The 13969-nt window shown below is 41.8% G+C and overlaps 2 protein-coding genes across 5 annotated transcripts in view; one reads left to right on the top strand and one right to left on the bottom strand.

The window, feature by feature from the left end:
• fray (frayed) overlaps positions 1–13969 on the bottom strand; it is a 394936-nt gene that overhangs the window by 356130 nt on the left and 24837 nt on the right. Inside the window, exon 1 of one of the 3 annotated variants that reach the window (XM_067150115.2) lies at positions 2970–3078. The exons of 1 other annotated variant lie outside the window; for it this stretch is intronic. In XM_067150115.2, coding sequence (XP_067006216.2) covers positions 2970–3070 — 101 coding nt within the window. In that variant the 5' untranslated portion in view covers positions 3071–3078. Of the gene's footprint in view, positions 1–2969; positions 3079–13969 lie in introns of those variants that run through there. One more of the 3 variants, XM_067150113.2, reaches the window with a different exon arrangement.
• LOC136876292 (uncharacterized) overlaps positions 1–13969 on the top strand; it is a 241331-nt gene that overhangs the window by 122116 nt on the left and 105246 nt on the right. The gene's annotated exons all lie outside the window — the stretch shown is intronic.

The following is a 13969-nucleotide window of genomic DNA, read 5'->3' on the forward strand; positions in this document are numbered from 1 at the left end:
TGATACTAGTTAAATCCGGTCGTACTTGAAATCGTAAAATATTCCCGTCTCATGTTAGTAGATTTCCTGGTACAAACTTCTGCAGGACAACATTATGTTGCTCGGCGTCTCGAAAACCTAAAAGTAGTTAGCGGGACGTGATATTATTATTATTAGTTGTAGTATTATTAATGTGTTAAACATCACTTCATTGTTCTCAAGAGACGCCGGAGTACTGGATGCATCACAAAAAGGGTTCTTTACGTTTCATTTCATCTACTAATTGCCAGTCAGCTGCGCTGGTAGCCGATCCTACGACCTTTAGAATAGATAGTGAAATTCCAACCAACTAACCTACGCACTCCTCTCTTCCTAGCACAAAGAAACACCATCACCACGGTCAGAGAATTCTCGACTGAGGTCGGTAGATGCAGAGTGGGTCTCGGCCCTCAAGTGGCCACGGCTGGTCCGGACTCAGGGCTGGACCTCATGGCTGGCCCCAACCGTCGGCTGTCCTGAGAATGGTTTTCCGTTGTTTTCCACTCTCCTGCACTAAGGAGAATGCCGGGACAGTTCCTAGATAGGCCACGGCCATCAACCCCTCACTTTCTCCATGCATCTCTTTCACCGAAACACATCCCCCGGCCTGAGAGACGGCGTTACTGTCTCAGAGGCCTGCCTCCCCCTTCAGGGGAATCTCGACTGATCACTGCGCTTTTCTCACACCTGTGCGGTCGTGGGTGCGACTATGCCTCACATGTGGATTTTACCCTGTTTTACGGCCGGATGTCCTTCCTGTCGCCAACCCTATTAGGAGGGATGTAATCACTATTGTGTGTTTCTGCGGTGGATGATAGTGTGGTGTGTTGTCTGAATATATGAAGAGGAGAATGCTGATTCGATCCTGGCTCAGTCCGGCCTCGTGTCAGTAGATTTCGTGTATTTAATGGCACGTAAAGGAAGTCCTGCGGGCAACTCGGCCCCTCCGAAATCCGTAAAAGTAGTTAGTGGGGCGTTAGATAAGCATTATTCATTGTTTATTGTCAAATGCCCCTCCAGATACGTCGAGCGCTTCTACATATGTATAAAGCGACGGATTTGATTAAAAATGTTCTCGGGATTTGACTTGTAAATAAATAAATGCATACCATGGCGCCTTTCCAACCGAAATACAATCGTACGTGAAAGGGTTAATAGATATGGGTCGCCTCCTCGAAGTTGTACACTACTATTTTCAGTGGTGGTGAACGGAGTTCACAGTGTAAATTTCCTAAATGAGATGATAATTAGGGCATCGTATTGAAAACGCACAAAGTTCACCAAGGACAGTATTGAAAGTGCAGCAAAACCTACAAACGAGAAGAGCACAATACTTCAGTCTTTGGGAGGCATGAGGCGGTAGAATAACGCCCACGGTATTTCCTGACTGCCATAAGAGGCGTTTAAAAGGGGCCCCAGGGGCTCGTATAATAGGAAACGAGGGTTGGCGACCACAGGGCCCTTAGCTGATTCCTGGCATTGCTTCCAGTTACTTGTGCCAGGCTCCTCACTTTCACCTGTCCTAACCGACCTCCTTTAGTCAACACTTGTTCTTTTCCGACCCCAACGCTATTAGGTTACGAGGCCTAGGGAGTTTTTATTTTCACTCCATTCGTGGCCCTTGTCTTCCTTTGGCCGATACCTTCATTTTTCGAAGTGTGGGATCCCTTCAGTGCTTTCCTTTCTGATAAGTGTTAATAGAGGATGGTTGCCTGGTTGTACTTCCTCTTAAAACAACAACCACCACTACTTTGGGGCACCTGGAGCGGTTTTCTGAGGTCTTCCTATAGGACGCTGACAGTTGGTCAGAATTGAGTTCGTTAGTAAGAACGGTAACTAATGAAGGGAACGAGTGCTATGTGTAGGCTTATTTCAATTTATAAATACAGAAAGTTCCACGTATTGTCTAGTGGTGACATTCTGTGGAGGTGTACTTCACGAAGGTGTAATACTTCCATCCATACAGATTCAAATTTAAGTAACATACTGTTTATATGAAATTAATACTCATAATCCTAAGAAAATTTTGAACGGTGATACTGAGAATTCCATCAATCCACATAGTCAGTGATGTGCTATTAACATTTCCAAACCAAACCAAATCTCATGGCGCAACAGTCCCGAAGGTCCTTGCCTACCAAGCGACCACTGCTCAGCCCGAAGGCCTGCAGATTATGAGGTGTCGTGTGGTCAGCACATCGAATCTTTTCGGCCATTAATCTTGGTTTTCTCGACCGGGGCCGCTATCTCACCGTCAAAGAGATCTTCAGTTGTAATCACGTAGGCTGAGTAAACCTCGAACCAACCCTCAGAACTAGGTGAACATTCCTGACCTGGATGGGAATCGAGCCCAGGGCCCCCGAGTAAGAGACAGACAAACTACCCCCACACCACCGGTCCGGCTGTTAAAATTTTAGGCTTTAAAATTCGAAGGGGTCAGCAGGAAGCAAATCAGAAGACGACAAGAAATGAAATACATATTCATAAACGCTAGGAAGGGTACGACAGGAAATATATCAAAGAATATATACAATATAAGGACTGTCAGTCGACTAATCTTGTTCGTAAACTGAAACGGAAGCACAAAAATTTTAATCGCACCTACTGCTAACGTTATAATCTTTTTAACTGGAGTTTAACAGAGTTTGTAACTACGATTTTTAATTTTTTAGTGTTTTTTAGTGATTAACAGTAGACGGTCCTAAGTAGTTCTTAACAAAGATCTAAGTCTGTAAAAATGGGAAGAAAAATCGAGTTCGCTTGTCATACTTTCCATGCTGTATTTGCTAAATATTTTCATCGCTATTTTATGCGCTTTTTATTGAAAAGTACAACCGTGTGTGCGCCTTTAGTGCGCAGCAATTTATTGAGAATTACTGTAGTGACGGACTTGCTGAGAAGAAGACACATTTCAACACGTAACTGACCTAAACTCTAAGAGAAGTACTCACTGCCAACATGTTGTCCACAACTTCACCAGTCCCTTTTCTTGTTTCTTCTTATTCTTACATCGGAGATTCCTGGTTCCGAAATGCAGACACAACAACTTCATGATAAGGATCACCCGACACTGACCATCGCTGAAGCACAAGTGCAGTCTGTATCAGAAGACGGCGTATAAACAATCCTCTCTCTCCTAACAGCTGCTTCATATCGGGTTCAGTGTTATCAACAACGTTATGACATGCGTACAAGACATGTGTACTGGAAAAACAGCTCAGGTAGCGGATTCCACTCCTATTAGCAGATCGTCATGAATTTGTTTTACGGAAAAGTATAAACATTGCGACACTTCCGGAGCCCGGCTCAACTGTTCAAAGAACATCCGACATAGCTAGTGCTAGAACTTATTACTTGTATTCCTTCCTGGCCTTTTTCACAGTTTCCACGAACCTGCTACGCAGGCGTAGCAGGGGGAGAGGTGATACTCCCACGTGGCGCGTCCCAGGTGGCGGTTAGGGGGCTCCTAACCGGTTTGCCGGCGGACTTGAGGGAAATAAAATACCTCTCGCGGACCAAACACGCAACCCCCTGCGGGTGGGGGACGCACATGCAGAATACACCCGCGGTATCCCCTGCCTGTCGTGAGAGGCGACTAAAAGGGGCGACCAAGGGATGATTGAATTAGAACCATGAAACTACTTTTGATTCGTACCATCACGCGGGGAATACCATAGGTTGCCTGTACTTGCGAGTAGTACCACTATATTAGGTACGAAATAGGTTTGTGATTTGTAGCAGTATAGAGCCTGGTCTGGGGGTTTTTCCAGTACCCGTGCGTCGTACCCATGTGAGCAACACCGCGGGTCTGGGCGTAGCCTGTGAGTTGTACCACTATATAAGCGACACCGTGGGTCTGCGTTGCCTGTGATTAGTACCTACTATGTGAGGAACACCACGGGGCCCGTGGGATCGGCACCCGTGACTAGTCCACCTAGGTGAGGAAACATTGGTTTGCGTTGGCTGTGAGTGGCGCCATTGTGTGAGAAACACCATAGGTCTGCGTTACCTGTACGAAGTACATTACTTGTGAGTAGTACCATCTTGTGTGGAACACCGTGAGTCTTCGCTACTTTTGATTAGTACCCCAACATGACAAATACCATGGTTCTACTTTACTCGCGACATGTACCATTCTGTGGGGCCTTATACATGGATTTTGCACCCCTTTAGGCATCAAGCATCATTGTGCTTTATGAGTGGTCCCTTGGTCAGTAATACCTTTATTTACTCCCTTTTTTGAGTCTGATCCACTGTTTTGTTTGTTTGTTTGTTTGTTTGTTTGTTTTTTGTTTTTGTTGGGTTCATGTCCATCCATTCATTCTTCATGACTTTTTATTTTATTTTGGTCAGTGGATTAATTTGAACTTTTTGTTATTTCATTTCGTACCATTAGGGGCCGATGACCTCGATGTTAGGCCCCTTTAAACAACAAGCATAATCATCATCATCATCGTCGTCATCATCATCATCATCATTTTTCACAGTTTTTCGGAGTCGACAATAATGTGGATTAAGCCCAGATTTAAAGTCGGATGTCCTTCCTGAAGCCAACCCTATCTTGAGAAATATATTCATTATTGCGAGTGTCTGTGGTGTAGTGGTTAGTGTGATAAGCTGCCACCCCCGAAGGGCCCGGTTCGATTCCCGGCTCTGCCACGAAATTTGAAAAGTGGCACGAGGGCTGGAACGGCGTCTACTCAGCCTCGAGAGGTCAACTGAGTAGAGTGGGCGATTCGATTCCCACCTCAGTCCTCGAAGAAGTTTTCCGTGGTTTCCCACTTCTTCTCCAGGCAAATGCCGGGATGGCACCTAACACGGCCGCTTCCTTCCCTCTTCCTTGCCTATCCCTTCCAGTCTTTCCATCACCAACAAGTCCCCTGTTCAGCATAGCAGGTAAGGCCGCCTGGGCGAGGTACTGGTCCTCCTTCCCAGCTGTATCCCCTCGACCCAAAGTCTCACGTTCCAGCACACTGGCCTTGAGGTGGCAGAGGTGAGATCCCTCGCTCAGTTCGAGAGCTCAACTGAGTAGACGGGGGTTCGATTCCCACCACAGCCGTCGTCGAAGTGGTTTTCCGTGGTCTCCCATTTCTCCTCCAGACAAATGCCGGGTTGGTACCTAACTTAAGGCCACGGTCGGTTCCTTCCCTCTTCCTTGCCTATCCCCTCCAATTTTCCCCCCGCCCACAAGGCCACTGTTCAGCATAGCAGGTGAGGCCACCTGGGCGAGGTACTGGTCTTCCTTCTCAGTTGTATCCCCGACCCAAAGTCTCACGCTCCAGGACACTGTCCTTGATGTGATAGAGGTGGGATCCCTCGCTGAGTCCGAGAGGAAAACCAACCCTGGAGGGTAAACGGATAAAGAAGGAAAGAAAGAAAGAAAGAAAGAAAGAAAGAAAGAAAGGAAAGTTAAAATCCCCCGTCCCCTCCGGGAATCGAATTCAGGGACCTCTGAACCAAGGGCCACTACGCTGACCACTCAGCCAAGGAGCCGGACACAGCTAATAATATACTATCAGAGCATAACTAGTGTAAGTTATAATTCATTCCCCAAATGGTGATACATATGAAAACTTGTTACTGTGATGTCTTAGCCGCCTACCCCATGGTGTAAGGGTAACATGCTTGCCTCTTACTGGAGAGTCTCGGATTTGGTACCGACCAGTCCAAGGGATTTAAATTTCCTCTGGCGGATCGAACGGGGTTCATTCACCCACGTGAGATCAATGCTGAATCCATCATTCGTAAAATCACATGAGTCACAGAAATATTTTTTGTGAAAAATAGAAACACGAATAGAAAAATAGAAAAATAACCAATTTTATGTTAACCCGAGAAAGTTTTACAGAGGGACCATAAATTACTATGTTTTACTACAAAAGCATTGTATCTTCTCATTTCATATCATCTTAAAATATTATTTTTAATTCTTGGACTCATGTTGTTTAAACAAGTAAACCTACTAAAAAGGACAACTCTAGTAAGCTGATATTATATTATGTAGTATAATGTTTGCTGCGGTGTGAAATACAATACTTTATTATTCACTTTTAAACAAATGTATATTATTCTTTCTATTTCAGATTCAAAATGGTTCATGTCATTCACAGATGAAATTTAAAATATTATAGCTGACTTTCGCAACACTCATTAACAAAAAAATGTGTCGCATGTTTATATGTTGAGTTAACAATGAGTTAAGAACATAAATCTCTTATTTTTCCAAATTCAAGAAATCAACATAAAATATTATTTATACAGGGTGAAGCCGACCGACAAAATTTCTGAGGTTGTTCAGGGATACCTTCTGAGTATATTGGTATCAGGAACCCGTAGTCTTCAGTGGTTTGTTACAGAGTACACAATAACCTCGTTTATCCGGCCCTCATTAATCCTGATCGAAAATAATAATAAAATATTTTTACTTGTACAGTAATTCTTTTACGGGGTCGATTCTTCTTGAATGTATTTTCTGCCAAGGATAGTTAAGGACAGGAATTGGAAGAAAGTCTGTCGCGGTCTATCAAAGGTAGCATCCTGGCATTCGCTTGGAATTGAGAATGGGAAACCGTGGTCTCTTCTGAGTTCGTTGGCACATTTGCACGCATTCCCAGATGCTCGGACGTAGATGTGAACGACGTAAATGACTGGTTGAAAAATGACAGTAATTCAGGCTACGGCATAATTACAGATGAATAAAGTATTGCCTCTTGTTCCTCGGCTGGTAATAACGAGAGTGGTGGTGAATTCGAACATGAAACCGACGCTGCATCAGAAGAAACATGACTCATGCAGCTGGACAAACTGATGGCCTATTTAGAATCCTAGACTGCAACCACACCGGCAGATATGTTGTTAGTAAAACGTCTTCGTGATCATGCTGCTCGCAAACGCTGTACAAATGTGAAACAGAAAAAGCTCACACATTATTTTAGTGCATAAAACAGAGTCGTAAATCAATCAATCAATACTGATCTGCATTTAGGGCAGTCGCCCAGGTGGCAGATTCCCTATCTGTTGCTTTCCTAGCCTTTTCCTAAATGATTTCAAAGAAATTGGAAATTTATTGAACATCTCCCTTGGTAAGTTATTCCAATCCCTAACTCCCGTTCCTATAAATGAATTTTATCTTCATATCGTGATCTTTCCTACTTTTATAAACGCCATTCAAACCTATTCGTCTACTAATGTCATTCCACGCCATCTGTCCGCTGACAGCTCGGAACATACCACTTAGTCGAGCAGCTCTTCTTCTTTCTCTCAATTCTTCCCAACCCAAACATTGCAACATTTTTGTAACGCTACTCTTTTGTCGGAAATCACCCAGAACAAATCGAGCTGCTTTTCTTTGGATTTTTTCCAGTTCTTGAATCAGGTAATCCTGGTGAGGGTCCCATACACTGGAACCATACTCTAGTTGGGGTCTTACCAGAGACTTATATGCCCTCTCCTTTACATCCTTACTACAACCCCTAAACACTCTCATAACCATGTGCAGAGATCGGTACCCTTTATTTACAATCCCATTTATGTGATATGTAAGAGAAGTGTTCTTATATTTTATTGTACAATTGAAAAAAGGTATTACTGTACCACTTTTATTAATATATTATATAACATGTACTCTATTTGTTTTTTTTAGTTTTTCCGGATTATCCGGATTTTGGCTAATCTGGATCAGTTCCAATCCCACTTAATCCGGATAAACGGGGTTCTTGTGTAATAATGTAATTTCGGTTCATCCGTTTGTTACCCTAATCATCCTTGTTTCTGTGAAAATGCCTTCATATCACTGAAAAAGCACGTAATACGCAATAACCAAAGCGTACAACACGAAACACTGAGTAATGTAACAACCTTCAGACGAAACACGCAAACTTTCGTCCTGTCGGTGTACTGTACGGTACGTAACAAATGCTGAACTGATCTCTTACAGATGGACCACCATGATCACGGCATCGTTGACTTCCGGCGAGACAAAAATCCGACACCCAGGCGTTTGTCAACAACTAGCATTTATTATTTTCAGTGTAATACAGGTACTTGCCTGCTGTCATTTCTTGATGGATACAGTACTTTTGAATCCATCTCTTGGCACGGCCAGAGTAAAGTGTAGCTTCCACCGAAGTCCCAGTCAACATCCATGGCTGTGACAATATGGAAGTTGCTGGGGTATGGGTAGTGCTGAGTAATGACATTCAGAGCACGACTAGTGCATCTGAGTGTAATGAAAGGTGCTGCTCATAGGGTCAGTCGTGCTGCAATAGTACTTTCTGACCCACTGAGGAAAGCAATGGCAAACTATCTCACTCCTCATCTTGCCTAGTACGCCTCATTTTGGTGCTGCCATTGGTTTGTGTGGTTTCCTTATAACCGCATAACCTTTGGTGGTGCTATTTGAGGATCCAACCAGCCTCTGGGCTGATGACGTAACAGACGACAGACATACAGGTACAAAGCTAACAGGGGCAACAAACCAGATAAATGCAATTACTCTGCAACGAGTCACTGGAGACCACGGATCCCTTATACCAATATACTAAGAAGATATATCTGAAGAACTTCAAAAAGTTTGTCTGGGGAGTACGTCTTCACCCTGTGTATTATTTATACTGTACATTTTCAGATTGTTCTTGTACTTAATCATCCACCGTTTCTGTCTCCAAGACTTAATAATAAATTGACCACTGCAATAAGTTGTCATACAAACCAACATGATGAGGGATGTACTGAATGATCTTCCTTATGTTTTGCAACATTCTTTTTCATGAAAGGCCACCAGTGAAGAGTATGCTATTTCTGTATGTAGTGGTCATATCTTGATTGCTTTCCCAAGATTAAATAAATGTTTGTCTAATCATAGACCGATCATAGCGTTCAGCATTTGAATCATACGAGTTGGGGACTGATTTGGTTTAGTATGCAACTCAGTATATGCAGATTTTAGAGACTGCTTGTTGATGATCGGACTCGTGTTGTTTTGACTGGAAATGATGAGTCTCCCGATAATGATTACAATAGTACCTTAAACTCATTCATAAAAATGTGGACTCATCAGCTTTTACGAATGATATATTAAATTAGGAGCTTTCTCATACGAAAGACAGCGGGTCCAGTCACGAAAGTCAAGCAATAAGGACAATATTTGGAGGTCACCAGACTAGGTGGTAGTCATCTTGGCAAGCTAAGGTCCATAATGTGCTGCATGAGCCTTGGGTTTTGACGTGGAACATGCCTTCAATTTCGTTCGTGTATTCTGCATTGGGCAGAATTTGTGCGTCACAACAAAGGAATGTACAGCAAGTTCGACTTTGCTACTGTAAAATATATCTAAATATTTGATATATGGTTAGAAAGGTGGAGGATGAACCATATTATCTGAATATATTCTTTGAAATTAATTTCATTATTCGGTAACATTATGGCGAGTGGTGGAGGCGCCCTCTATTTTGTCGATTGTCGCGATGCCGTAAAGTAGCATATATCACGACTTCGTAGTGTTAGAGGGGTGTAATTATCGTTACATTTGTCTCGTAGAACTCTATCATACTAGCTACCACTGGCCACCATATCTTTATAACCAGGTTAGCTGAGAATTTGAAAATTGAGCTTCATTTGTAAAATGTTTAAATATCGTCGGTCTAAATGGATCCAAAATTTCCCTAACCCAGTTCAAGAGGATAGATGAAGACCTGAGGAATCTGAGAAGTCTGCATCAGAATGTGCGAGAAAGTACCGATAGCGCTGCGGGATGTACAGCCCAGCACTTCTACCGCGCCTGTGGAGCTGCAGACTAGGAATCAACTGTAGACGATGAATCAATCGCTGGGGACCTCTCGCAAACCGTCCCTGACCAACAGCAGCTCGTGGAGGATGACCAGGCCGAGTGTGTCAGGATACGACAAACTGCCACTAAGCACACTGGTGTTGTATTTATAGTTCAGTCCACTTCATTTCTGTCAGAAGGACGCATTCTACGTCATGCACCTTGCGGCCATGTCTCCGACATTGTCCTTCCGTTAAAACAATTATATCCACTTCTTTCCTAGTTTCAGCTGTTCGGGGCAGTACAGACGAGATTGTGGGGCAGGACATCATTCTCATCAAAGCAGCAACGTTTCGATTTCCGGTCAAACCATACAGGGATTTTTTTAGGTTCTTCAACGATAAACTGGAGATCATGAGGCTACGATCACGATATCAATACATTCTATTTGTTAAGAGTTTTTATCTGTTCACAAATTATATTCACTGACAGGATAATAATAATAATAATAATAATAATAATAATAATAATAATAATAATAATAATAATAATAATAATAATAATAATAATAATAATAATAATAATAATGTTATTACCAAGCGAGTTAGCCGTGCGGTTAGGGTCGCACATTTGTGAGTTTGCATTCGGGAGATAGTGAATTAGAACCTAACTGTCGGCAGCCCTGAAGGTTGTTTTTTGTGATTTCTCATTTTCACACCAGGCAAATGCTGGGGCTATATCTTAATTAAGGCCACGATCACTTCCTTCCCACTCCTAACCCTTTCTTGTCCCATTGTTGCCGTAAGACTTATCTGTGTCGGTGCGACGCAAAGCAACTTGTAAAATAATAATAAAGTTATTGTTTTAAGTCACACTAACTACTTGTTTATGGTTTTCGGAAACGCCAGAATCTTTCCCGCAGGAGTTCTTTTACGTGCCGGTAAATCTACCGACACGAGGCTCAAGTATTTGAACACCTTCAAATACTAGTAGACTGAGGCGAGATCGAATCCACCAACATAAGCCCAGAAGGGCAGCACTCTTTCGTCTGAGTCGTTCAGCCCGGTGGACCAGTGATACCTTCTCCAGTTCCTCTATAACCAATGTTGGTACATCCCAGGATAATTTTTTACAATAGCCTACTGGTCTTATTTAATTATCGATACAAACACATACACCACAACAACACAGGCTCCATATTAACAGTACATAATTGCAATCACCACTTCGTCTTCTACCACTAAGAGAAAAGGAACATTAAAAATGTAGGCAGAGAATAAGTGATATCGTCGAATGTATATCTTGAGTACAGAGATATGATATGGGTCTTCAGAAACGGATGAACGAATGCACTTTTTATTGTTATCTTCCAACCTAATTTCGTCCATTCAGTAATTTTATCACTATCTGTTACCGGAATTGATCTTATGACGCCATAGAAGATATCATGATATTGCTAGACTGGAAGATTAATTTGTAAAACTCTATAATACCGAGCTCGATAGCTGCAGTCGCTTAAGTGCGGTCAGTATCCAGTATTCGGGAGATAGTAGGTTCGAATCCCACTGTCGGCAGCCCTGAAAATGGTTTTCCGTTGTTTCCCATTTTCACACCAGGCAAATGCTGGGACTGTACCTTAATTAAGGCCACGGCCGCTTCCTTCCCATTCCTAGCCCTTCCCTGTCCCATCGTCGCCATAAGACCTATCTATGTCGGTGCCACGTAAAGCAACTAGCAAAAAATACTCTATAATGACACTTAGAGGGCCAAACTACACCAAACTACGTACTTATTCTCGGCACGGATGGCTACACATTAACAAGCAAATATCGCCGCCCTATGATAGTACTTTTTAATGGCTCATCACCGCTGCCAACTTGACTAGTTACATATTGAAATCACGAGACATAACCATCAACAAATTAACCTCAGTGTAAGTATCAATAATGGAGGTTCCCTTACCAAAGTACAGTAGATGATCAATCAAGATATTCATAAATGAATCGGTTTTCAAACTCAGTGAGGAAATAAGAAAGTAAACACTCTCTCTCACCCTCACTCAGTTTATTGTTATATATTTCTGCCTTTATTTTGATAAACGCATTACTATAACCGTTTTCTTTGGCGTTTGTCTTGTGTAAATAATTCAGCTCCCTTCTTGAAATTTGCTATTACGAGTACTTGTCAGACTGAAGTGAAACCAGGCTGTAATAATACACGCAAGCAAATACATTACATGTACATATGCCGTAAGTCAATAAGAATACATAAAGCCTAAGTCTGTAAACTGTAACAAAGTTGTGACAAGACAAGGTTAGGTTAGGTTAGGTTAGGTTAAGTTAGGTTAGGTTAGGTTAGGTTGATAACGAAATTTCCTTCCATTTCAACTGAACTGATCTTTATAGAGGAGGTAACGTTACTTTCCTTTTCGGAAGAGTTCTTGCAGGTTTTTCTTGCTTCTTTTACATCCTAATTGAATTCTATACCTACGGAATGAAACAAATAAGACCGTATTAATACAATGCTCCGTTCATCATTTAACACCAACTATGTTATTAAATGCTTTATTCGAACATGCCACAATTCTACAACCGCAGAAGAGGGAGAAATATGGGAGCTATAGTTCAAAGGACATGTTTTCATCAGACGTCGAAATTAGAAATTTTATCATCTGGACTATGTTAAAGTAGAATTCCTTATCTCTCCGCGAAAGGAATTCGTTGCATTGGGGTAATATGAACCCATGACCTTCGTGTCATAAGGAACCAGAGTCCTAAAGTCATTACATGAGATCCCATATAAATTACAAGTCATGAGCTCTCGCTAACTTTTTTTATCTCTGACCAGAGACGGCTCGTGGAGGAACAGGTGGTGTTCCTCATTCTCACGCTAGAAAAATTACGTCACCCGCATGTGTAAATGGAACATGGATATGTTGGACTATTTGTTCTAATAAAAAGTAAATTTTAAGAAGAATTGGCGACGAAACTGCCGTTGTAAATGTTGGGCAATTGTAAGTGAAACAATTTTGTCACTAATATTAAAGGTTTTAGACTTTTAAATACCTCCAAGAGGAAATTTGTCAAAAGACGCGCCTGTTCGTTCAAACTCTGTTACATCGAGTACTTCCTTCAGTACACTTTTATAGGGTAGAAAAAGTGTCTGCAAACATTTTTGCCAGTAAGTGCAGATGGCATGAAAGTGGGGAGTAACTGTATAAAAGAGCGATGTGTCATCTTGAAATCACGCATTGTGTCAATTGAATTCGAGGCGAGTCCACGTATTTCAGAGTAACTTTATAAACCAGAGTTTGAAAGACTAAGTCCCAAGTGAAGATAGGTTTTAAAAGTACAGAATCGCAAACGTTCTATGAACTACGATTTAAACTGTTGTGTTATAGGGTTGAGGTCGGCAATTGCCGAAAGTTGCAAAACATAAAATCAGTCAGTCAAACTATTCTTCCGATAAAAATAACCGACAGTATTCCAAGTGAGGAATCATCCCGTAAATTCAGGGACTGGCAACAGACGGTCATTCTAATTCCGCGTTCCTGCTATTTCTGCAATTGAAGTTGTAAATATAATTGTTGTATTGTAATGTATTGCGTGTGCGGGTCGGTGTTCGACAGACGTGTTCGGTCCATGCAAGGAAGATGACGTGTGAAGGGCAATTTTCTTGTTTAGCCTATGTCATTATTTTCAAGTGAATCAAAATAAAAAGGAAAATATGTTTTGTAAAGCCACTATCTCACGAGATGGCTAAATAAAATGATTGAGAGGCGGTGGATCTGAAAAGATGGGAGACGATGTACGACTACAGGTATGTGAATTACCGCCTTTATAAAATGCTTTTATTTATTTATTTCCTGATGTCACTGTTTTTCTTGTGTGGGTATCTGTGACGCATTTTGGCCACCCTTTTATTTCGTGAAAATGTCAGAGAAATAAGAAAAAAGGTCATTTGTTATATGTCGCGAAACTAGCTGGTGAAGTGTTGTGGAGTAAGAGATTTGATGGTTGAGAAACGAAATGTCTAAAGTAAAGTATCATTTCCGTACGTTTATTTTATATATTTGTGGTTTGTCAAAGTCAAGATATTAATTTATCGTCAAATTCTGTTCGATGTAAAAATGAAATTCATGTAAGCGTAATCCGTGGTTATTCAGTTAAAGCTGGCGTGAAGGCA

The sequence above is a fragment of the Anabrus simplex genome, chromosome 6 (assembly GCF_040414725.1).
Source record: "Anabrus simplex isolate iqAnaSimp1 chromosome 6, ASM4041472v1, whole genome shotgun sequence".
Classification (NCBI taxonomy): Eukaryota; Metazoa; Arthropoda; class Insecta; order Orthoptera; family Tettigoniidae; genus Anabrus; species Anabrus simplex.